The 27,074-nt window shown below is 36.6% G+C and overlaps 1 protein-coding gene across 5 annotated transcripts in view; it reads right to left on the bottom strand.

Annotated features, from left to right (window-relative positions):
- NKAIN2 (sodium/potassium transporting ATPase interacting 2) overlaps positions 1-27,074 on the bottom strand; it is a 996,706-nt gene that overhangs the window by 151,633 nt on the left and 817,999 nt on the right. For all 5 annotated transcript variants that reach the window (XR_005790022.1, XR_005790023.1, XR_005790024.1 and 2 more), the window contains one exon: positions 21,325-21,525. Coding sequence is in view for 2 of the 5 variants with exons in the window: in XM_040474539.1 (XP_040330473.1) it covers positions 21,325-21,525 (201 nt within the window). In the remaining 3 variants the exon portion in view is untranslated. The remainder of the gene's footprint in view (positions 1-21,324; positions 21,526-27,074) is intronic.

Genomic DNA, 27,074 nt, shown 5'->3' with positions numbered 1-27,074 from the left:
CTGGATGCTTTCTATTAGCCAAGAACTCTTTAGTGCCTTTTACATATATTAAGTAATTTAAACTTCACAACAATCTCATAAAGTAAGTCCCATTATTACCTTCAATTTAATAAATAAAATATTTAATATAAAGATATTTGGGAAGTATCTGGTACCATAAAATTTCAATCAAAGATGTTGGTGATGATGGTGAACATTATTGTTATTGAGTAATTCTTCCAATTAGAAGAAAAAGGAACTCATCCACTAGAAATAATTTAAAGAATATTTTGAAAACATTCTCCCCATGCCAGAAACAACATCCTTATTCCCTGCCATGGTAACTCAATTCTACTATCAAAATCCATTCTTCTTTTTTTTTTTTAATTTTATTTAAGTCCAAATTAATTAACATATAGTGTAATAATTGTTTCAGTAGAATTTAGTGACAAATCACTTAAATATAACACCCAGTGCTCATCCCAACAAGTGCCATCCCTAATGCCATTCTTCTGAGTTCTAGATTTTTCTTCTAGAATCCCATATTTATTTGCATATTGTTTGCTCCTATGAAGGGGCAGTAAAGCTCTCCTTGCTTTAGAAGCATATGTCTTCAAATGTGATAGCTGGCTGAGAGTATTCTGTATGTTAAAATAAACATTTCTTACATACTAATCTGTTCTAAGCAATATGCTGTGTTTAAGTGATATAAAGATGTTCTTTCCACCTTCTCATTTGAAAGAATAGGAAGTAGAATGAGTATCTGGGTTCAGAACAGGAAAGGGGTTAGTGGTACCCACTAGGTGGGGGGAAAGAGACCTGAAGGAAGAAATCTAAAGTTTCTAAAACAATTTGAGTTCAGTTGTTTGTCCTCCAATTTTTCCTATAATCAACATGATTTTACACTCTTTGGTTTCATTAATAGAAGCCATAAAATTTTTCAAAAGATGTTTCTTTTCTACATAAAAGATAAAAGAAGTTGTCAGTTAAGAAAATAACACTTAGAGTTGCAAAATAAGAAGTGAAGGAGTGTGCCTTGTTGCACAGGAGACTACGCTTGTAGTCCCAACCCTGGAGCCATTGTGCTGTCTGACTCAGTGTTCTCATTCTAAAAAACCAAGCAATAACATTAAATGATCTCTATTATCTGTTCTAAATTTTTGATGCTTTAAAATGATGTTTAGAATGAGATTAACTAGAATTGTCTTATACTGTTATCTAGATGAATATTTTGGCTTAATTTTTGTTTTCTTTTAAAATATGAAATGACTTGGGGCGCCTGGGTGGTGCAGTCGGTTAAGCGTCCGACTTCAGCCAGGTCACGATCTCTCGGTCCGTGAGTTGGAGCCCCGCGTCAGGCTCTGGGTTGATGGCTCAGAGCCTGGAGCCTGTTTCCGATTCTGTGTCTCCCTCTCTCTCTGCCCCTCCCGCGTTCATGCTCTGTCTCTCTCTGTCCCCAAAATAAATAAACATTGAAAAAAAATTTAAAATATGAAATGACAGTATATTTTAAATATACCTATTTGTTAGTTTACTTTCTTTCTCATTTTATTTTATTAATATTTTCTAAGCAAAGATAGATGACATCTTATTGCACTTCCAAGGGGGAAGACGATCACTTTAAAATTTGCTTATAGTTTTGTCTCAGCAAAAGTATTAATCAAAGAGGTCTAGCAGTTGGTTTTATTAAAACTCTTTATTTCTTACTAGGCAAGTGCTAAGTAAAAACAAGAAAAAGAGATATTCCAAATTCTGGGCTGTCTTGTAATACCCTTGCCTACTTGCATGAATGATTTTTGTATGCATGTGTTGAGTATTTGAATGTGCAACGTTTCATTTTGTGTGATCTTTCAAGGAAAGTCACCTTATAGCCAAGTACCACTAAGAAGTAAAATCCTAAGAATTTGGTTCCTGCTTGTTGGCATTCTGACATTCATGCCTGTATACTGTGTTGACTATATATCATGCTATGAATAATTGATTCTTACCTAAACGCTTCATAAAGTTAGTGTTAACAAATATAACAAACTAAATGCCATCAACTAAATGTAATTTTCATTCTCAGACATATACTGTCTTTGACATATTCTGTCCTTGACTCTGGTGAAGTTATCAGAAACCAGCATAGCATCTGCTTGTCTTTCCTTTTGGAAATTTGAAGGAAACAAGACTTCTTAGAAGATCTGTGATAAGTTTCTTTAAGGACAAATATTCTACAAATGGTAAATATTATTGATTTATCATCTTTTAAAGTTCTATATTCAAAAAGCCATCACATTTTGGTTTTTACTTATGCCATTTTACAACTGGAGTATTACAGAGAAATCTTTAATATAATAGAAGGAAAATTTAATTATCATCACCTAAAAGAAAATTAGATAGGTAAGTGAGATTACATCTAAGCATTTGGTCTAACTTTCATATTTCTTTATTAACTGACACGCTTGTATTTCCTAACTCATTTGTGAAAATCCCTAATGGTCACAACTTCTGCTTTTTTTCTAAATAACCCTGACTGCTTCCTTTCACGTATAAGAAAGATAAGAACAATAATAATGCTAATTTTTACTGAATACTTACTCTGTGGAAGAAATAGACATTTTAAAAACATTCTCATCAGGGCACCCGGGTTGCGCAGTGGGCTGAGCATCTGAATTCGGCTCAGGTCATGAGCTCACAGTTCATGAGTTGCAGCCCCACATCAGGCTCGCTACTATCAGCACAGAGCCTGCTTTGGGTCCTCTATCTGCCCGCCTGCCCCTCAACCATTCTCTCTCTCTCTCTCAAAAAAAAAAAAAAAAAAAAAAAAACCTTTAAAAACAAATAAAAAAAAACATTAATCATTTTATTTTATTTTACTCCTACACACAAAACCCAATGAAGTTTGGGGAGTGATGTTAACAAGATGATGGAATAGAAAACCCCAGACCCTCTTTCCCCTCACAGAAACACCAAATCGACAATACATAGCTTATAAGGAAACAGAACTTCAGTAACACTATAGACAAAATGGACCTAGCAGACACAGAGAACATTCCAGCCAAGAGCAGTAGAATACTCATTCATCTCCAGTGCATATACATATTCTCTGGTAGATGACACGTTAGGTAACAAAACAAGTCTTCACAAATTTAAGATTTATATTATCATCTCCACCCATAATGGAATAAAATAAACAGCCTGACTTTATACCTTAAAGAACTAGGAAAATAGGGGCACATGGGTGGCTCAGTCAGTTAAGCATCCGACTTTAGCTCAGGTCATGATCTCATGGTTTGTGGGTTTAAACCCCGCATCAGGCTCACTGCTGTCAGTGTGGAGCCTGCTTCAGATCCTCTATCTCCCTCTCTTTCTCTGCCCCTACCCAGCTCTCTCTCTCTCAAACTTAATTAAACATTAAAAAAAGGGGAAAACAAAACATAAACTTAGAAGAAGGAAGACAATAATAAAGATTACAGCAGAAATAAACAAGAGACAATAGACAAAAAATTTAAAAAAATAACAAAACTAAGAATTGTGTTTTTAAAAACATCAGCAAAGTGGATAGACTAACCAAGAAAAAAAAAGCAAGCACTCAAATAAAATCAGAAATGAAAGAGGAAACTTGACAATTGATGCCACAGGAATTAAAAGGATAATGAGAATGTGTTATAAAAAGTATATGCCATCAAATTTTATAGCCTAGAAGAAATGAATTAATTCACAGAAACATACAACCTACTCACACTGAATCATGAAAAAATAGAAAATTTTAACAGACCTATAATTGGTAAGGCAATTGAATTAGTAACCAAAAAAAAAAACTCCTAGAAAAGAAAAGCTCAGGACCAGATGGCTTCACTGGAGAGTTCTACCACACATTTAAAGAATGACAATTTTTCTTTAATATTCAAAAAAAAAAAAACTGCAGAGGAGGGAACACTTCAAAATTCATTTTATGAGGTCAGCATTATCTTGATACCAAAGTATCTTAAGCATGTGGGCTGCTATAACTGAATACTATACTGGGTGGCTTATAAGCCACAGAAATTTGTTTCTCACAGTTCTGGGGGCTGGAAATCCCAGATCAATACACCAGAAGATTCAGTGTCTGGTAAAAGTTCACTTTATGGTTCTCCCTGTGTCCTCATATGACAAAGAGGGTGAGAAAGATCTCAGGTGTCTCTTTTATAAGGGCACTAATCTCATTCATGAGGGCTTCATCTTCATAATCTAATCACCTCCCAATGGCCTAGTCCCCCAGTAACATCACACTGGGAGTTAAGATTTCAATATATCAATTTTAGAGGACACAAACATTCAGTCCATCACATTCCACTCTGGTCCCCCCCCCCCAAATTTATGTCCTTCTCATACACAAGATACATTCTTTACATCCCAATAGCCCTAAAAGTTTTAACTAATTCCAAAGTCTTATTAAAAATCATAGAAGTCTGACATGAGTAAAAATCAAGGTACAATTCATCCTGGGGCAAATTTCTCTCCAGCTATAAACTGGTGAAACCAAAAAGTCATGTACTACCAAAATAAAATGATGGGATAGGCATAAGATAGACATTCCCATTCCAAAGGGAGAAACAGAAAAGAGGAAAGGGATTATGGTCCCAAGTAAATCTAAAGCCTAACAGGCAAATTCTTTAGACCATAAGGCTTGAGAGTAATCCTTTTTGACTCAGTGTTCCACCTGTTGGACCCACTGTAGTGACAGTTGTGTCTCTCTGGCTCTCCTGGGCAGGGGTTGTATACCAAAGGGTCTTCCAGGATAAGGCCATGGACCCAATGGCATCAGGTGGTTGCACCTTCATGGTTCTGCTGGTTACAGCTCACACTGCAGTTCTCTACAGGGCTCCCACCCTTGAGGCAGTGGACAGGGGCATCCTGGCCCACCTTAATCAGAAAGGCAGCTCCACTCCTTAAGACCTCTCTGTATCCCCCTACTCTGCACCAGCCTTCACCCCTGGTGGTAGAAGTGGCAGACCTTATCTTGGAACTTCCTTTGAGGGAGTACTTCTTTCCTTGTCTTTAAGAATAGAACCTGGCTTCCCCAGAGATGATTGATTAGGTTGGTGTTCATGTCCATACTAATCTCTTCATCAAACTGTTGCTTGACCACACCCTTAATGTTCTCTTTTGAGCACACTTTCTCATTTTTTAAAAATTTGGTCAGCTGAGTATTTTCCAAATAGTTAAGTTCTGGTTCCATTTTGTTTAACAACTCTATCTTTAAGCCATTTCTTTCTTCTTGCATTTTACTATTACTAGGCAAGAGGAACCAAGTTGCTTCTTCATACATTGCCTTAGAAATTTCCTCAGCTAAATAGACAATTTCATCACTCATAAGTTCTATCTTCTACAAAGTACTAGAATATAAACACATGTCAGCCAAGATTTGTTGCCACTTTATGCTAAGGATTGCCTTTTATCCATTGACCAATAATATTCCCCATTTTCTTCTGAGACTTCATCAGGTCTTTTCCCATCCATGTATATTCTCTAAAAAGAAGCTTTTTCTGTGGCTATCCTCTTTCCTTCTGAGCCTTTACTAGAATTGCCTTTAAAATTATGTTGCTAACAATTTAGGTTTTTTTCTAGCACGTACCTCAAATTCTTACAGCCTCTACTCATTACTCAGTTCCAAAGCCATTTTCACATTTTTAGATATTTGTCACAGTAGCAATTTCCACCTTAGTTGGTTCATGCTATCATAACCAAATACTATAAATGGATGGCTTATAAATAACAGAAATTTATTTCTCGCAGTCTAGAGGCTGGAAATCTAAAATCAAGGCACCAACCAATGGAACTGCATTTGGTGAGGGTGTGCTTCTTATTTGCAGACTCTGACATCCCTGTATCTTCATATGATAGAGAGGGTAAGAAAGCTCTCTGGTGTCTCTTTTATGAGGGCACTAATCTCAGTCATGAGGGCTCCACTCTCAGGACCTACTCACCTCCTGAAGTCACTATCTCCTAATGCTATCACATTGGGGGACAGGAATTCAACATAACAGTTTTGGGGGGGAGAATATAAACATTCATCCATAACACAAAGCTAGACAAACACACAATAAGAAAGCTACGAGTCAATATTATCCCTGATGAATCAAAATGCAAAAATACTCAATAAGATATGAGGAACATAGGAATTCAACTGTTCATTAAAAGAATCATACACCATGACCAAGAGGGATACAAGGATGTTCAACATACAAAATCAAACAATGTGATACGTCACATTAACAGAACAAAGAATAAAAATTTTGTAATCATCTCAAAAGATTCAGCAGAAAAGAAATTGACTTAATTCAGCACCCCTTCATGATAAAAACACTCAACAAACTAGAAATAGATCACATAATAAAGGCCATATATGAAAAGCCCACAGCTAACATCATACTCCATGGTGAAAACTGAAAGGTTTGCCTCAAAGCTCAGGAACAAAATAAGGATGTGCCCACTCTCACCACTTCTACTTAACACAGTTTTAGAAATCCTAACTAAAGCTAAGAAAAGAAATAAAAGGTATCCAAATCATAAGGGAAGAAATAAAATTATTCCCATTTGCAGATGAACATGTTCTTACATGCAGAAAATGCTCAACATTCCACAAAAGACTGTTATAATTAATAAATGAATTCAGCAAAATTGTAGGACACAAAATATAAACACACAAAAATTATCGGTATCTCTATACACTAACAAAAAATTACCTGCAATGAAAATTAAGAATGCAGTCCTTATCAAATTCCCAATAGTATTTTTGGCAGAAATAGAAAAAATCAATTCCAAAAGTCTATGGAACCACAAAAGATCCTGAATAGCAAGAGCAATCTTGAGAAAGAAGAAGAAAGTTGGAGACCTCACACTTTGTGACCTCAAAACATATTACAGAGTTATAGGTATCAAAGCAGTATGGTACTGGCACAAGGGCAGACCTATAGACCAATGGAACAGAATAGAGAGCCCAGAAATAAACCCATGCATATACAGGCGACTGATCTTCAGCATAGGTGTCAATAATACACAATGCAAAAGGATAATCTCTTCAACAAATAGGTTTTGGGAAAACTGGAGATCCACAGAAAAAGAATGAAACTGCACTCTTATACACTACACAAAAATAAACTCAAAAAGAACTAAAATTTTAAACATTAAAAACTTACATCTGTAACCATAAAACTAGAACTAGAAGAAAATACAGGGGAAATACTTTATGACATTGGTCATGGAAATGGCACTGAAAGCACAGACAAGAAAGGCAAAAACATACCTGTGGAACTATATCAAACTAAAAGGTTTTGCGTGCAAAGGCAACAATCAACAGAATAAAAAGGCAACTTAAAGAATAGAAGATAATGTTGGCAAACCAAGTGTCTGACAAGCATTTAATTTTTGGAATATATAAAGAACACATAAAACTCAATGGCAAAACAAAACAAAAACAAAAAACAAAACAAAAAAAAACCCTAATAAACCAAATTTTTATTTTTTTATTTTTTTTCAAAAAATTTTTTTTCCAACGTTTATTTATTTTTGGGACAGAGAGAGACAGAGCATGAACGGGGGAGGGGCAGAGAGAGAGGGAGACACAGAATCGGAAACAGGCTCCAGGCTCTGAGCCATCAGCCCAGAGCCTGACACGGGGCTCGAACTCCCGGACCGCGAGATCATGACCTGGCTGAAGTCAGACCCTTAACCGACTGCGCCACCCAGGTGCCCCAAACCAAATTTTTAAAATGCATAAAAGATTTGAATGGATATTTAAAAAAATAATGTTTACTTATTTTTGAGAGAGAAAGAGACAGAGTGTGAGTGGGAGAGGGGCAGAGAGAGAGGGAGACACAGAATCTGAAGCAGACTTCAGGCTCTGAGCTGTCAGCACCTGACTTGGGGCTTGAACTCATGGCCAATGAGATCATGACCTGAGCCGAAGTCAGATGCTTAACTGACTGATCCACCCAGGCAACCCCAGAACAGACATTAGAAACAAAAAGACATACAAAGTCTAAAACATATATTTTAATTTAAAAATTTTTTAAACATATATTCATATTTTGAGAGACAGAGCATGAGTGGGGCAGGGGCAGAGAGAGAGGGAGATAGAATCTGAAGAAGTCTCCAGGCTCTGAACTGACAGCACAGAGCTCGACGTGTGGCTTGAACTCACAGACCATGAGATCATAACCTGAACTGAAGTCAGACGCTTAACCAACTGAGTCACCCAGGAACCCCTAAAATGTAGATTAAAAAAAAAATGATCAATCTCACTAGTCATCAGGGAAATGTAAATTAATGTCACTAGTCATCAGGGAAATGTAAATCAAAACCAGAATAAGATATCACCTCCTAACTGTCAGTAAGGCTATTACAAACAAAGCAAAACAAAACAGAACAGTGGTGGTGAAAATGCAGATAAATAAAAACTTTTGTGCTCTATTGCTGAAGATGTAAAATATGCAGCCATAATGAAAAACACAATGAAAAATCTTCAAAAAATTAGAAATAGAACTAACTACCATATGACCCAGAAGTCCCAAATCTGGGTGTTTATCCAAAATAATTTAAAATAGAATATCAAAGAAATATATGCCATTGTATACTCACAATAGCCAAGAGGCGGAAATCACCTAAATGCCCATTAACTGATACATGGATAAAGAAAATGTGACAACTGAAGCCCATATTAAACTATATATTAACTGACTAGAATTTAAATAAAAATTTGAAAAGGAATAAAAAAGAAAATTTGGTATATACATATAGTGGAATATTATTCAGCCTTAAAAAAAGAAGAAAATCCTGTTGTCTGTGACAACATGGATAAACCTCAAGGACATTATACTAAGAGAAATAAGTAAGTCACAGAAAAATATGTACTATAAGATTTCAGTTATATGAGGTCTCTAAAATAGTCAAACTTAAAGAAGCAGAATGTAAAATCATGTTGCTAGGTGCTGAGGGGAGGGGGATATTATGAATTGCTATTGAGTAAGTATAAAGTTCTGCCAAGCACTATAAAAAAGTTCTAGAGATCTACTGTACAATCATGTACATATCATAACAATAGTGTATTGTACAATTAAACTTTTGTAAAGAGGAGAGATTTTATGTTATATATTTTTTGCCACCAAAACCAACAGTAATCATAATTACAATCATAAACCCAACGAGTTAAGCCTACTGCAGATGGGGAAACTGAGGCTTAGAGAAGGTGCCTAATGTTTGTCTCTCTACCCTTTGCACACAGTTTCAGCTGTATGAAATGGTGAATCCTCTCCTTTGCCATCCATGTTTTTTTAACCTGATTCAATATCCAGTTACACCTGCCTCACTCAGTCCTCTCCCTCATTCCATACTCACTAAGCCTCATGGTCAAAGGCTTTCTCTCTTTTATTATCTCTCTCTTAATATTCCCCTGAAAGCCCTGAAGAATATTTGGTGTACTATAATTACTAATTAAAGAGCAATCTAACTGACTCTTGTGGAACATAAAGATGCTCCAACTAAAGGTCTTTGGTTCTTTGGAACTAAAGATACTTCCCTTGGTTTTCCAGTTTCAGCGACCTACAGTGAGAAGCACTGTCCCATAAGTCACAAAGGAGAAACTTGTCTGATCGACGGGGATGCAGCAGCAGACGTAATTTAGCAAAACCCAGTCTGGGCTTTTTTCCAGAAAATGTCTTCTAATATGTTAGAAAGGTGAAGGAGAGGGAAGCAGTTCTCACATTCAACACTCTTGGCAGGAATTTATTTTGTGCCCAGTATTGTAAAAAATCATCATCTTAATGATGCAGGTGAAAATAATAGAGGAAATTTAGTTTCCTGGCTCACAGGATTTGATTTCCTCTATTAACTGGAGGCATGCATCATTGCAGATTTGTAATCTCTTCATCTCACCTCTCTGAATCTTAGAGCAATATCTACAAGTCCCACCAAAGAGTGTTAATGAGCCACAAGAAGATGGTCAATAGACTTTTCTCCTTCAGACTAAGAATCTAGTCAGTGGTGGAGAAGTTGAGGATGGCATTGGAGTTCACCTCTTAAATATTTAGGCAAGTTTCCTCACTCTTTTAAAAATGTGTTCACTGTCAAGAAAAAGCTGAACATCATATCGTTCTTGGTGGCCAATCTAATATTAAAGGTAACTGGATTTAAATGACCTCTGTACTTAAAATGACCTCAATTTGTAACTACCTGGATTGCTTCCAGAGTCATCCATAATTTAATTATATTTATCCCAGCTCATCTAGAAGAACTCAAAATGAAATGGTGACTTTGGTTTGTGAGGTCAGAATCAATAGCCATTAAGAGAATGAGGGGATCTTTAAATCTAGGGGAAAAAAGCAAGTACTTAAAATATCCCTTGCATCAGCCTCAGAATTCTGGGTGCTCAGACAATGCAGATATGGTGGAATTTTATCACAATGTGCTACGCAGCTTTACTGCCTAGAAAGATAGGAGTTAATTGTCAACCAGAATAAGAGTTAAAAGTTCAGCTTTCAGAGTATTTTGGACTTGCATGGCACATTTAAAGAGGCAGACAGATCCCGAAGAAGGACTGAAATAGATGAAATCTATAAGATAAGAAGAAAATTCCATGTAAGCCAAATGTATGAGTTTCTCTAATCATGTCATTGGCATCATGTAAATGCCAGACACCATTTATATACAGCTTAGATATAGCAGATGTTGGCATTTAAGTATAGGTTGCTTGAGAGAAAATTGCCCTTGAATGGAAGAGGAAGTTTACTGGCAGAGAAAAATGATTTTCTCAGTTAACAGTTATAAGCCCAATAATAGAATTGTTTTCAACCAGAGGTTGTGGGGTGGGAAAGGAGGAGAGATATAATGATACTTCAATTCCAATCTAAAAAAGAAAAAAAAATCAGCTTCAGTTGAAATTGCGGATGTGTGGGTTGTATACATAGAACCTTCTCCTCCCCTCTCCTCTAAACCTCAAGGCTTCATGTTAAATGGAACAAATCACATCCTTAGTGGTTCTGCTCTGTTTGGTACAGCTGCTTGCTGCAGGTGGTGCCCTAAAAATATATTGTTTGTTTATTTTGCAATATAGCAGTCTGCAGAGTGGTACCTAAAAGTGCAACAGCTCCCTTCTCTTTCTGTCAGTGAACCAAATGATGAAAGACAGAGACCTCCACCAAACCTAGCATGAAAAGGCCCAAATAAGAGGCACAGGTTGTGCTTGAGGCTCAGCTTCTGATAAGTTCCATTTTCTTTGGATTCATGAAGCAAGGCTGACAAGCAGACTATCTGTCATCAGAGCCTCTGACTGGGTTTCAGTGAAGCAAAGCCAAGCAACAAACCGCCTTTGTTGGGAGAATCATTGCCCTTCTCTGGAGATTAACATCTGTAAGCATCTGGGGTCTAAAGGGAAAAAGAATCTGTAATGAATCACAAAAGGAAAATAAAAGTGAAGATTAATCTCAGGTAAATGTTCATGCAGATATTTTAAATAGAGCTTTCAATAATTTTTTAATATATGGTGAAATGTTCCAATAATTTTTCCAGCCACACTGGCAGGGCACTCACAGTTCACCCCGTTCACTTCACAGAGTTGTTGACACAGCACGATTAACTTGCACGTGAAAATGTTTTATACATGATAGTTAAAATGATGCACAAAACTATATTTTCATTAACTTCATCCTTAAATTCTTCCAACTCAGACCCAGATTAAGTACCACAGCAGTTCTGAAGCTTTAAGACCATAAGTTTGAACCCCCAAAATGTGGGCATCATGTGGCTATGTCATTCTAATTCATACCTCAGACTCACAATTAAAGGACAATAAAGGTGTGTCTAAACATATTTTCTCATTTAGTTTTGGCCACTCTTTTACTATCTCCTTAAAAAAAATTTTTAATGTTTCATTTTATTTTTTGAGAGACAGAGAGAGACAGAGCACGAGCAGGGAAGGGGCAGAGAGAGGAGACACAGAATCCAAAGCAGTCACCAGGCTCAGAGCTGTCATCAGAGACCCCATGAGGGGCTCAAACCCACCAACGTGAGAATGCTCAACTGACTGAGCCACCGAGGTGCCCTTACTATCTTCTTAGTGTTCTGCTTCCTTTGACAACTTGTCTCTAAGCTTTTAATTTGTAAGCAACACAGGCTTTCCTAAACTTATGAACTGAAAACATTGCTGAAAATGAATACATGAACAGCCACTGAGTCACTGACATGGAAATTTTTTATACCTCACAGTGTAATTTCACTTAAAATTGATTTTCCTGTAACAGATATAGTAGATTAGGACTAAATCAACCTAAATATGATATGTGACTAACAGAATGGTGTAAAATTCCAGCAAGTATCATTTGTAAAATTTAGAACGTAGGAAAAAGAGAATCTACCCATAATTCTGCGATGAAGAAATCAATAGAGTTATGGAAAATGGGTAGGAAAAGTGAAGATAAATGACAGGGGGACACTGGAAAGTTAGGGGTAAAAGAAACAATTTGTATTTATAAAATTGCTGATAAGAAGCTGATTAAACTTAAGAGGTGGAGAGACTAAGAATCAATAAGGAGAGTAGAGCAAGGTAGACATTTCAGAATAAAAGAAGAGATAAAGAAAACCAAAATATCTTTGGAGCCATGACACTCTTTAATTCAGTCCTTGAGTTTGCAGCCATATTTGCCATTAGCATTGACCAAGATCATCACGTGGCAAATAGCTGCTTTTTTAGGTACAATAACATAAAATACTGTGAATAGAGTTAGGGGAAAATTACAAGTGATAAACATATGTGTGCAAAAAGTTGTGGTCTTGGTTCTCAAGAAATTTAACTATGGGTTGAGAGTCATAACAAAGGTCAGAGAGGAACAAATAGCAGAGTCAAAATAAATGCAACCATGATGCCACAAGGGCAGGAATAAGCAGGAGGATAATGAAGACTAGGAATCATATACCTAGTTGTTAAGAAGAACGTGTGAGTTGACAATAGTAGGGTTTAAAATCCTATTTATAGGATTGGTAAACACAAAAGGTAGAGAAGGAACATCACAGGTTGCTCTTCTTCTATTGTGTAAACATTATTTAGCTTAAGTGTGTTTTCCCATATTTTTATTCTTTTCACTCGAGTATAACATGCTAAACAATAAATTATCCGTCATATTATAGCGATCATTATAAATCTTTGCAACCTTCCTTTGAGAATGCCTTGCTGTTATTTGAAAACACTTACACATTCTACTATTATTATTATACCACTGTGTTTAGAACTTCCAGTGAAGAGGAAATTGCCATCAAAGAATTACTTCTCAAAAATTTTTTATCAGAATAGTTGATTATGACTGGAAAGATGTCCTAAAAGACAATGATATTATATATTACAAAGAAAGATGGTAGCCTTTTGTTCAAGGCCAATAGCTTATCATGGTTTTCAAAATTTACTCTATTTTAGTATATTTATATAGACTTTTTTCCTTTTGAAATAACTTATGATTCAGTATACCTTATTATTTACTCTGAAATTATTTTATTTTATTTTTAAAGTTTATTTATTTATTTTGAGAGAGAAAGTCAGAAGAGAGAGAGAATACAAGCTGGGGAGGGGCAGAGAAGGAAGGAGAGAGAATTCCAAGCAGGCCCTTCGCTGCCAGTGCAGAGCCCAACACAGGGTTCAATCCCATGAGCCATGAGATCATGACCTGAGCCAAAATCAAGAGTCACACCCTTAACTGACTGAGCTCCCCAGGTGTCCCTGAAATAATTTTATAATTACAAAATTAAATATAAGAAATTGGATTGTACATGGTGCTTTGCACAATTTCAGACAATTTAACTTAAATCTCATATCATTACAGGAAACCTAATTAATGGTGATTTATTGCAGCTTATAATCCTCACTACCATCTTTAATATGCTGGTATTTTTACTTCATGATGTGTCCAAGCATTCTCTTGATCAAGTGATGTTATGCTTTGGGGGTAAATAACTGCTTTCAACATTATATAGAGAAGCAGATATTGCACACTGATGATAATGGTTGATGTGGGATAAAACTTACCCCTGTGTAGACTAGTGTGTCAGTACAGTAAATAGTATCACACTGGCTTTAAGAATCACAGTCCTATCTGGGGAGTAAGTAAACTAAGTAAGACTTAGTTCATTTTTGCACATCGCTATGAGTTAGTCTTTAAAAATAATAGTATTTTCAATAAGCAGTGGAAGATACCGAGCTAAAGAAAAAATAAATAATACCACTTTTATTGTTTTCAGGCAATTTCTTAAGAATTATCTCATTCAGTTCATAATTACAAAATAGTTTATTATACAGCTGGGTGTAAGATTTAAGGATTGTTACTCCCAAACTGTGAATATTTTACCTTATGTTTCTGACTTTGCATGTAGGGAATACCAGAGAATATTAAAAGCAAAAACGTCTTAGACTTAATTTGACTTTAGAGTCTATTCAAGTTCTTGCACTCTGCTTGTTCATGGACTCACAAAACTACTCCCTAATTTACAAGGGCACCTTTCAGAAATAAAGCAAAATAAAGTGAGAATATGATAACTGATTTCTCAGGGTTAATTTTAACAAAAACTTGGTTGATGATTGTGGATAAGACATCAGAGTGCCATGTTCTGAGTGACAGTGTTGAGGTAACTTTATTATTGTCTAGAGGAACCGACAGTAGGTTAGAAAGTTACACACGTGCCCATTTCAGAAGCATCAACAGGTCTTGATGTTTCTTAATATTCAGGAATAAGCCCAGTTCAGGTGTTAAAATTAATTTGTGGAATGTTGTTTATATGCTGTGCAGCACTCAAATTTGCCAAGAAATGTCCATTCCCAATCTATTCACTGACTTCATTCTCCTATTTCAGAAATGCTGACATTGGAAAAATCCCTTGTTCACAATTATAATTTGGTTCTTCTTCCTATAATTTTGTGAGTATTTTATAAACTATTCTGATGTTACAGAAAGACAAATCACATTTATTTCATTTATTGGGTTACTACTCTCTGACAAGTAAGTCTATGTATGAGTATCCAGAGAACTAGACCTGGAGCAGCATATATAACATTCCAAGCCAAACAGCAAAGCTGTTGACCCAGCATAGGAGCTAGGAAAGAAACCAAGTGCTTGTCATTCTGTCTATTTCTATCACAGGCAGCAAGCATTTCTGTCCTAAGAAGAAAACTATTGTAGAGTCATGGACACTGGACTAGGAATCAGAAGACTCAGTTTTCAGTTCAAGCTCTTCACTAAGTCACTCTTTAGCGTTGAGATATGGCAGACAGAGTGTAGGTCTGCAGATTCAGTACTTGATAATAGGGTAGACCCTGCGATACTCAAAGGGAAATGACTCTCAACTTCCAGGAAGGAGCTCTTGGAGTAGTTGGAGCTGTGGCACCTATTTGGTATTACAGAATGTTTGTTGTTGTTGTTGTTTTTTCTTCTTTTTTTTTGACCAAGCATCATGTGTTTCTGAGCACTTTAGGACTATAGCAGGATCAGTAGCAAAAAGAAAGGGAAAGCATTGATATGTCTGGTGAAGATTTTCAAAATTACAACATCTAGGCCATACCTCAAGCCTTAAGGGCATAGCATTTCTAGAAGTAGATCATGTTTATAGTACTCTTTTAAACAAGTGAGTAAATCATTTCTATTCTCAGCCAGCATTAAGACTCGTACTGAGAGAGAGAGGGCATAAGCGAGGGAGAGAGGGAGGGAGAGAGAGAGAAAGAGACAGAGAGAAAATCTTAAGCAGGCTCCACACTCAGCACAGAGGCCAACATGAGGCTTCATCCCATGACCTGGGATCATGACCTGAGCCAAAATCAAGGTGTCAGATACTCAACAGACTGAGCCACCCAAGTGCCTCAAGAACCACTGTGTTAGTGTAATGGTCTTTAAGCATTTCTACTTCCATATGTCCTGAAAAATTTTTCTTAAAAATCACTTAAAAACTGTATACATTTGAAATTGATGTTTGATATTTTATATCATTATTTTTTATTTTTAAAATGCATTTTTAAGTAACTTTTACACCCAAGTGGGCCTCAAAGTCATGGCCCCAAGATCAAGAGTCATTCTCTACCAAGTAGCTAGTCAGGTGCCCCCTCACCATTAGTTTAAATAGCGGCAATGGACTATTTATTTCAGCATATTATAAATATTAACATATTTTGAGGAGACATATTAGTCTTTGAAATACATCCAATGAAATTTGAATACTGCTGTGATGTGAAATTCACCTTCTGCCACTTAAAAACACACATCCCTTCAAAATGATTGAAGTACGCAACTCAGATTCGCTATTTACCAGTTTAATGGCAATGTCGCAAGCTACATTCAAATCAGGACCCAAATTTCTGACAACCAAATCTTTATGAATATGTGTTTCCAGATTAAAGAAGGAATGAAAGTGAGGCGTGATCAATAAGGCAACTCATTTTCATCCATGCACCACACACTCAGCAACATTCAAAAAAATACTCCTGAGCCATTCCCAGCACAATTCCACATTAACTCGGATAAAGGCTTTCAAGGTTTTGAAAATTTCTCACCAATGGTATACTTAGGCAAGTCTTACCAAGCCATATGTCAAATATATACCATTATTAACTGGGAATAACTAGAAACATCTGTGGCTCCATCCATTTGAAGACACGTTTTATCTTCAAAAAAATTTTTTACCACAATTTTTAAAACAATGGTTTCTATCATTTCATGTACTTTAAAAAATACAAAGTTTTCCAAATAGATAGACTAGATATGACTGAAGGATGAACTTGACAATGATCCTATTTTATCTATGAACAGTGCACCAAATATTAGAACCTTTTCTAAAGTGTTTTATAAGTCTCTGCTAATTTGTACATGGTTTCTATGCCAATTTTAATTGTTTGGGAAATGGTAGGCTTAATTAAATTTTTACCAATATCTTCTTCTGGTATCCTAAATATATTAATTATCAATCTGCTGCAGACTTGGAAGTGTGTTGGAAGTAATACCCAGAAATTTTGGTTGGAGCGGCGTATCTCAAATTTAGAGATATTGGTCCTCTGGAAGTAACCAGAGAAAAGAGGAATTAAGTATTGGTTTCTGTTTTGTTTTTTGTTCAATGTATTATTTGAAATTGTAACATACATTTTAAAATATAAACTTAGTTCAGTAACTGATAAATATTTTTCCCTTAAAGCTTCATTTACTTCAACTTTCTTGTAAAACATCCTCTGATTTCATTGTGTTGGTTAGGGGAAGTGAGGTATAGTGTGTGCATAACAAGTATGAGGCACACACACCTTCATTCCCCTCACCCTCAGCACCATGGCTAATCAATCATGGCATTCTTTGCCACTGATAAGCTCGGAATTTGGGGGTTTCAGGAACTCATTTCCAATCAGCTGTTGCTGGCATTCAGACTGTAGTCCATTTCCTGTCCTTGGTACCAGAAAAAAACTTGGGTCAGTATGTCCATCTTCCCTACTGGCTAAGAAATCTTGGGAAAGGCTTTCAACCTGTTTTGCAGCCCTCACAGGACTGTTACACAAATCAAAAGATTTAATTCCTGTGAACACATTTTGTAAACCATGCAGCTGCAATCACACGTTGTTTGAAGAAATCCCCTTAATTCTTTTGTAGTGAGAACAACACCATCTCTGTAGGTGATCTCCTCCCTGGTTCTCCCCATACATATTTATTTGATCTATTTTGTAAGTGTGGATTTTTTTTTTTTGGTTTTATTAAAACTGTGCACACCTGTATTCCTTTTGAATACGATATCTGATACTAACTAGAAGAAAGCCCTGCCGAAGGAGGAGAGGGCTCAAGTCTCACACCTGGCTCATCATTATGGTGTTCTGGCAGTCCTCTCTGCCTGGCTGGAGGCTGCGTGATTAATAGCCCCTCCTCCCAATTATGTGGATATTATACTTGTCTTCTTTTGGCTGTAGATGGAAGATTTCTTATGTATGTGCGATGCAAATGTGGGCTTTGTGAATGCTAATTTCCAAATCAGCTAAGAGTTGATTGGCAGAAAACCGAACAACAGGGTGACAGGATTGCCAGGGGTCAGGAATCTGTGAAAGAAAGGCTGAGTGAAGTTGGAGGAAATGAGCTAGAGAGATTTGGAGTGAGGCAAGAGCCGTCGCTGGGAGAGCGAAGGCAGATTCAAGCCAGATACCCGGGAAGAGAGGGCAGCTTCAAAGACTGGTGGAAACAAGGAGAAGTGGGCATTTAGCTGACTTTACAAAAAGCAGGATGGAGCTAAGAAGACAATATTATGTTATATACTGCACAAAGTGTATTCTCTGTCTACTACAATCCCCAAAATATACCTATTTGCACCTGGTTTGTATCCTGAGGAACCTTGCCCTCTTTTTGATTGTGACATCGTCAAGGTTAGGGATCCTGTCATTTGCTGCTTAAGATGCCAACAGGGGACAAGCACTCAGGAAATCTTCATAGGACCCAATGAATTCAACATCGGATTGTTCGGGGTATCATTTGCGTAACATGTAAAGTGGAGGAACAGAGATTCAAGACACTATTCCATCTTTTTTTTTATTTAAAAAAATTTTGTTTATTTATTTCTCTTTTGAGAGAGGGAGAGAGAGAGAGAGAGAGAGAGAGAGAGAGAGAGAGAGAGACAGTGAGCAGGGGAGAGGCAGAGAGAGGGGGAGAGAGAGAATCCCAAGCAGGCTCCACACTGTCAGTGCAGAACCCAATGCTGGGCTCAAATTCATGAACTGCAAGATCATGACCTGAGCTGAAATCAAGAGTCAGACACCTTAACCGACGGAGCCACCCAGGTGCCCCAACACTATTCCATCTCTCAACCATGACAACAGAAGTGATCAGAATGACTACAGGAAAATCTAGTTGGAAGGCTTCCAATTAGTAGGTGGAGCAAATTGTTCAGGATAAGTGCCATTTTGGTTTCCCTTCGAAAACTCTAGTTAAGAAATGCTAGGTTTTCTCTACAGCAGGTGTTGTACGGCAAGCCCAAAGGCAAAAAGTGTCTTTGAAAATTCTCCAAGTAACTGGCTTGGGTACACTGTCCCTAACTTACTCTCAGGTGATCCACAGTCAGCACTGCCAAAGAAACAGGTAGAAAGGGTACAGACCCCCTATGAGGGTCCTATGAGGGTAAAGAGGCTGCATCCTGTGATGGCTTGCTCAAACTAGTTCTCCACTCAATTAGGAGTAGCTTGAAATACTGACCATGTGTGCTCTTAAGGACACTCTTTCTGTCTTCTTTACACTCTTGCCACTTTGCATTTACAGATAATTTTGCTTATGTAAAGATAATTTTTCTTTGGGCAGTAGGTCAGCCTCAACATATACTTCCATGCAAATTACCTGTGTGCCAAAATTTTATGTGGGTTTGATAAATCTGTGAATATAGTTTCTACATACACACATTAATTCAACTCTCTAAAATGGTCACATATAACTATCTGTGCACATAAACTATATCCTTATAATATACTTGACACATAAGTGGAAATTTTCCAAAATGTGTGGGTACAGTAAAAAAGTGAGTTCCAGTGGGGGAATTTTTATCTAAAAGCCCTCTCTACCACATAATCTGTCCCCAAATACCAGAAAGATTTTATTTTTTTTCTTTTGAGAATGAACACTTCATCTAAATAGGGTTTTAACTAATTAAATAATTTTTTCTGTCCCATCAAATCTACCTTATTTTTTCAAGATAATTAAAATGATGAGTCTAGCGTTTAAGACTGTTGTGGAAGGATGTGTTAGTTAAGAAATGTCTCAGGTTGCACATATTGAAGGGAGAGTACGCAATGCTGCAGCTAAAACGTAATTCAAATATTGTGGAAATAATTTATGCTGATGTCCCAAAATTTACATTCTCCTTCTTTCTTGACCTTTGTGATTGGTTGGGACTGTGGGACTAGTTGGGATTAATTTTTGGTTGGGTGGGACTAGTGACAACGAATACAAACAATGAGCTTCTCTTTCCAAGGAGAAGGGTGATTGTGCGAATATTGACACTTCAGATGTATCTTTGCTCTCTGGCATGGCAACCCATGATGATTGAGATGGTGTTTACTCTACCAACCTTGTGTTCTTAGTGACAGTGACACTGGCAGAAGTTTATACTGATCCATAAAAATAAACCTTTATGGTTTTTAGTCACAAAGATTTGGTAATATTTACTAGCACTAAGCCCATTGTAATTTATGTGTGTGTATGTGTATGTATGTATACACATGTATATATTTTCTTCCTTTTAAAAAATATAATAACTATATGTTAGTTGCATAATCAGATACATACACATTCACATGGTCTTCCTTTTTGTTGTCCTAGAAGAATTTTATGTGAACTAATTTATGCCATTCTATCCACAACCTGTTATGTCTTGTTATTTAAGAATTGTGACTTAATATCATTCCCAAAGTAATTAACTGAAGAAATGCAAAGAGCAGATTCTATTTGCATTATTTGTCATTAACAATTTCAAGGCTATGCATAGCAGTTGCAGATCTACATGGAGTCTAAGGAAAATATAAGTAGAACTATACCTACAGGATCTGTAATAAATAAATGGAGACATGTATAATAAAGTTGTCTTTATAAATCCTACAAAATTATGCATTTAGCCTTCGCAAAAGTCCTTTTGGAGAAAAGTATGTGTTTATCTCTGTCATAGTGATACAATGTAAAATAATATGTTTTATACAACAGGGATATATTATACAGATATGCTCTACAAATACTGTATACAAATACATAGGAATCATTTATAACTCCTACTGACTCCTAGTGGAGGGAGAGTTCTTTGTTAGTTTAATAATATGAAATATGGAGGCATGATAGTCCTAGAAGTAGAATTTATGAAAAGCTGAACTGCTTGAAAAAGAGGGGAAATGATTACAGATGATGCGTCATACCTTCAGAAAATGTAGGAAGAAGAAAATGGGCAAATGAAGAATTCCAGGGGCTAGCAGCACAGACAGAAATAAGCACTGGCAGAAAAGTATCCACTGAAATCTTATAAATCCAGGCATTTTAGCATGTTAGTTGTGAAGGCTCTCTGATCTTTCTGCAAGAATCTTTGGGAAACTCTTGTTTACCAAAAGCCAAATGATCAAACCTTGGATGGTTGGATTTCTTATGTAAAATGCTGACGATGCCAAAGCCTACTTATTGATTTACTGATTGATTACTTTTTACTATGCCCTGGTTTAACTTGACAAATCCCTATTGAAGGGGCATTAACTAGAAAAAAGCAAATAGCCACACTTTATCCACAGATTCCATTTGTGTGCACTGAATTTGCACGGAAATAAAACGATTCCGGAAGCACTAGAAGGAGAGGTTGGCTGTCAAAACTTACTGCGAGGACAATCTGGAGGGAACTATGAGCCACTTCTATGTACTGGTACTCCAGAAAACACCCTGAGACCGTGATGTAGCGATGGTCTTCTGGGGCCCAGTCTGGTGCGGGTGTCACTGATGTCACCGTACATCCTGGTCCATTCTCCATCCACCAAGATCGGTGCATTGAAATATTAAAAGTCAGGATAAGGTCTGTTTCCTGCAAGAAGGCAATTTATAAGGATGAGAATTACTTTATAAATGTTAGTCAGCTTATTTTGGACTGACTTGGAGTTTTCCATTTGGAAATGTGGGGTTTTTTTTTCTCCCTCCCCTCACTGTATTTTATGGGCAGAAAGGAAGCATCTTAAATAAAACTATTAGTTCCACTTGAAAGTTCTGTGTCTACATCCCCAAAGGCAAGGGTATTAAAAGCAAAAGTGAATTACTGGGACCTTATGAAGATAAAAAGCTTCTGCACAGCAAAGGAAACAACCAACAAAACTAAAAGGCAACCAACGGAATGGGAAAAGATATTTGCAAATGACATATCGGACAAAGGGCTAGTATCCAAAATCTATAAAGAGCTCACCAAACTCCACACCCGAAAAGCAAATAACCCAGTGAAGAAATGGGCAGAAAACATGAATAGACACTTCTCTAAAGAAGACATCTGGATGGCCAACAGGCACATGAAAAGGTGTTCAACGTCACTCCTTATCAGGGAAATACAAATCAAAACCACACTCAGATATCACCTCACGCCAGAGTGGCCAAAATGAACAAATCAGGAGACTATAGATGCTGGAGAGGATGTGGAGAAACGGGAACCCTCTTGCACTGTTGGTGGGAATGCAAATTGGTGCAGCCGCTCTGGAAAGCAGTGTGGAGGTTCCTCAGAAAATTAAAAATAGACCTACCCTATGACCCAGCAATAGCACTGCTAGGAATTTATCCAAGGGATACAGGACTACTGATGCATAGGGGCACTTGTACCCCAATGTTTATAGCAGCACTCTCAACAATAGCCAAATTATGGAAAGAGCCTAAATGTCCATCAACTGATGAATGGATAAAGAAATTGTGGTTTATATACACAATGGAATACTACGTGGCAATGAGAAAAAATGGAATATGGCCTTTTGTAGCAACGTGGATGGAACTGGAGAGTGTGATGCTAAGTGAAATAAGCCATACAGAGAAAGACAGATACCATATGGTTTCACTCTTATGTGGATCCTGAGAAACTTAACAGGAACCCATGGGGGAGGGGAAGGAAAAAAAAAAAAAAGAGGTTAGAGTGGGAGAGAGCCAAAGCATAAGAGACTGTTAAAAACTGAGAACAAATTGAGGGTTGATGGGGGGTGGGAGGGAGGGGAGGGTGGGTGATGGGTATTGAGGAGGGCACCTTTTGGGATGAGCACTGGGTGTTGTATGGAAACCAATTTGACAATAAATTTCATATATTAAAAAAAAATAAAATAAAATAAAAAAAAGAAAGTTCTGTGTCTAGTAGGTTTCATTTATTGGCCTGACTACAATAATATAAATAAAAATATTTATTAGTAAAATTATCAGTGACTGACATTAATTGTAGCACTGAAGAGTTCTTACTTTTGAGGACTTATAATTTATTACAAAAGGAGTGATTTAAACTATTTTATCAAGTGAAGTTCATCTTATTTTAAATAAGCTATATTCTCAACCTGAGAACTTTTACCTTTTACACATTTTAAATATTAAATTTTTACTTCAGTTTGGCAAAATTTAATGTAATGTGGCTAAAGCTAATATTTATAAGACTTTACTTAATAAAACATATTACTTGGTCATAACATTTATTAGGAAATATCATTAGCAAATTCTTGCAGGGTGGAGATAATAAGGCAACCACTCTTTAGATGAAGTTAAGCACGTTAGGTGATGTGTAGGTATAAATGGAATAGAAGGTAGAGTTTCTGCACTTAGCTTATAATCACATACACAAACATGGAACTATTAATGGCACATGGATAAAGGTTGTCTTCCAGAAAGAGAATGACTAAAAGGAATACAGTGAACATGTTCTGTTACTCAGCAAGTCAAGGAAGATGAATTCTAAATGGAATTATTTCAATCTCAGTGATAGTGCTACAAGTTAATAGATGCCAACTATTCTCACTCTAAAATGAGATGCTGAATTAACTAGGCAGATCCTGCATAGAAAATACCTTAAATCAGGTTTTGTGACCTTTAACACTCACTCACACTGAAGGTATGAAAGTGTTCAGCTGAAATGGCCAGGGGGGTTGGAGATTGGGTGGACGATTCCTCTGGAGTGAAGTATGCTGTGAGTCACATGATCTCTATGGGCAGGAAAGGGGGTGAGGGAGCAAGCAATCTCTCTTTCTTTCAAGCCTCTTCACAAAGTCTTCAAAGTATCCTTTGCAACCTGAAAATGGCTAAACAAAAAGTGTCTACATTTTTGGTTACATTAACTGATTTTTGAATGTTGAACAAGTCGTGTATATCTGACATAAATCCCTCTTGGTTGTGGTATGTAATTCTTTTTGTACATTATCGGATTCATTTTGATAATATTTTGTTGAGGATAATTGCATGTACGTTCATTAGAAGTATTTATCTGTAGTTTTCATTTCCTATAATGTCTGTGTCTGGCTTTGGTATTAGGTTAATGCTTGTTTCATAAAGTGAGTTAGAAAGTTTTCCATCTGTTTCTATCTTCTGGGACAGATTATAGAGAATTGGTATGATTTCTTAAATGTTTGGTAGATTTACCAGTGAAACCATCTGGACCTGAAGTTTGCTGTTTTGGAAAGTTATTATTTATTGAATTTCTTTAATAGATATAGACCTATTAAAATTATCTATTTTTTCTAGTATGAGTTTTGGCAGATTATATCTTTAAAGGAATTTGTCCAGGTTACCTAGGTTATTAAAATATGTGGGCATAGAGTTGTTAACAATATTCCTTCATTATCCTTTCAATGTTCATGAGATCTGTAGTGATGCCCCTTCTTTCATTTCTGTTATTAGTAATTTGTGTTTTCTCTAATTTTTTCTTAGCCTGGTTGAAGGCTTTTCAATTTTGTTGATCTTTTCAAAGAACTAGCTTTTGATTTAATTGATTTTTTCCACTGTTCTACGGTTTTGATTTTTTAAATGTTAACTTATTTTGAGAGAGAGAGAGAGAGAGGGAGAGAGAGAGACAGAGAGAGAGAGAGAGAGAGAGAGAGACAGAGAGCGAGCAGGTGCATGAGCAGAGAGGGAGAAAGGGAGAGAATCCCAAGCAGATTCTGCTCTGTTAGCACAGAGCCCAATGCAGGGCTTAATCTAATGAAGCTTGAGATCATACCCTGAGCCGAAATCAAGAGTCGGACAGTTAACTGACTGAGCCACCTAGATGTCCCAAGTAGGTTATTTCAAATGTTAACACATTTGTGTTACACCCCCAGGTGTAAGATTTCTGTTTTGACCTGTGTGCTATTTAGAAATGTACCTTGGGGTGCCTGGGTAGTTCATGCAGTTAAGCATCTGACTCTTGATTTCTGTTCAGGTCATGATCTCATAGTTCATGAATTCAAGCTCCAAGTCAGGTTCTGTGCTGACAGTGCAGAACCTGCTTGGGATTCTCTCTCTCTCTCCCTTTCTCTGCTTCTTCCCCACTCTGGTGTGCACTCTCTCTCAAAATAAATGCATAAACCTAAAAAAAAAAAAAAGAAATGTATCTTTAATTGCCAAGTATTTGGGGATTTTCCAGTTATCTTTGTGTTATTGATTCCTCTACATTTTGTGGCATGTTTTATTATTTTTTTACTCTCTTTCTGTAGTATTTCTATCACTAATTCTTTTTAAAAAGACCAGTAGAGCTATAAAAAGTCATTCAATATTAAATTCTACTTGGTCTAACACCTTAGAATGGATCAATTATTTTCTAACTTGTGTATCTTTTCCTGGGGACCTCTGAGCTGGAATCTCACAGGCTTCTGTTTTCATCAGGCTGTATGCAATTGATACATAAAATTGGACATGGACTTCACTTAATATCATTAGTTCTCTCTTCTGTTGGATCCCCAGTTTTCTGTATTTGACTAAGATGACCTTCACATTCCCCTCAGTTTGACTAAGCAGGTTTCTTCCTGAGTACAGGCCTTGACTTTACTTTCTCTAGAAAACTTGCAATTATAAATTCTTTGTCTGCTCCTTCAAGATGCAAATTTTCTAAAACTCAGGAATGTCTTTCTTAAGGCCCTCTGAGCCATTTCTTTGAAATGTAATGGTCAAGAAAGAGAGCATCCCTATCTCTCAGTGCCTGTGGGTAGGTAGAAAACTAACTCTGAGAAGCAACAATTAACAAACACAGATGGCCTAATCACATTGACTAACTTTCCCCATAATGTCCTTAGGTACTTTTCACCCCAGCATTTAAAAATCCTCCCAACTTTTATTTCAGTGTAATTGAATTCAATTTCTCTCCTCTATTGCAATAGTCATGAATAAAACCTTTCGTGCCTGTTTAACTTGGAGCTGAGTTCAGTGCTCTACTTACATCTCTCTTCCCTATTACAGCAGTTAAGAAAATCTGTCTTCCCATTTTAACAATTGTCTGGTGCAATTTTTCTTAACAGCTCTCATGTCTTTTACTAGGTTTTCTCTCTTGTTTCTTAGGTTACAAATTCCATTAGTTTCTTAAGAATAGGTGAATGATGTTAAGTCTTACGTGTTTTCATCCAGCTTTTATATTAGTTGATTGATATTTTGGCTGGATGTATGGTTCTTGGTTGAAGATGATTTTCCCTCAGAGTGGGTGAATATTTCTCCATTATCTTCTGGTTTCCATTATAACAGTTAAGGAATCAGATACCATTTTGTTTCCTGCAATTTTTTATGTAACCTGTTTTCTTTTTTTCTGATTTCTTACATCTTTTTGTTTTAAGTAGTGAAATATTTCATAAACACTGAAAAGTGTAGAAGGTACTACAGCAATATCATTATACTCATCACTCAGCCTCCTTAAATCTTATGCTGTACTGCTACTGTCATTCTTATAATAAAAATTTATACATATAAATGATGCCTTCTCTGTACTCCTCCTAAACGTTATTTCCTTCTCTCCTTCTCCATAGATAATTACTGTCATGGTTTTGGATTAGTATTCTCATGAAAAGTTTTTGTAGTTTTCCTAAATGTTTATCTACTCATTAATAACATAAATACTGTTTTCAGGTTTTAAAATGTGTATATTCATTCATGTAGAATCTAAAAACAAAACAAAACAAAACAAATGAATGAACAGACAAATGAAAAGCAGAGTCAGACTTGTAAATACAGAGAGCTGGTGGTTGCCAGCAGGGAGGACAGTGGTGGGGATCACAAAATGGGTGAAGGGGAGTGGGAGATGCAGGCTTCAAGTTATGGAGTGAATAAGTCATTGGAATAAAAGGTACAGTGCAGGGAATATAGTGAATGGTATTGTAATAGGGTTGTATGGTGACAGATGGTAGCTACACTTGGGCTGAGCGAGCATAATGTATAGAGATGTAGAATCGCTATATGGTACTCCCGAAACTAGTGTCACATTGTGTATCAAATATATACCCACGTAATAAATGGAAAATGAAAACAATAAAATGTGTAAAACCTCTAACTTGTTTTGGTTCCACATGATATTTCTGAAGTTTATCCAGGTAGAAATAATCGTCTTTTAGGGGCACCTGGGTGGCTCAGTCAGTTAAGCCTCCAACTTCAGCTCAGGTCATGATCTCATGG

Source organism: Herpailurus yagouaroundi, unplaced genomic scaffold (genome assembly GCF_014898765.1).
Source record: "Herpailurus yagouaroundi ecotype Mexico unplaced genomic scaffold, PumYag 139, whole genome shotgun sequence".
NCBI classification, from domain to species: domain Eukaryota; kingdom Metazoa; phylum Chordata; class Mammalia; order Carnivora; family Felidae; genus Herpailurus; species Herpailurus yagouaroundi.
The sequence above is the reverse complement of the archived record's forward strand: the minus strand, read 5'-3'. Positions and strand labels throughout refer to the sequence as shown.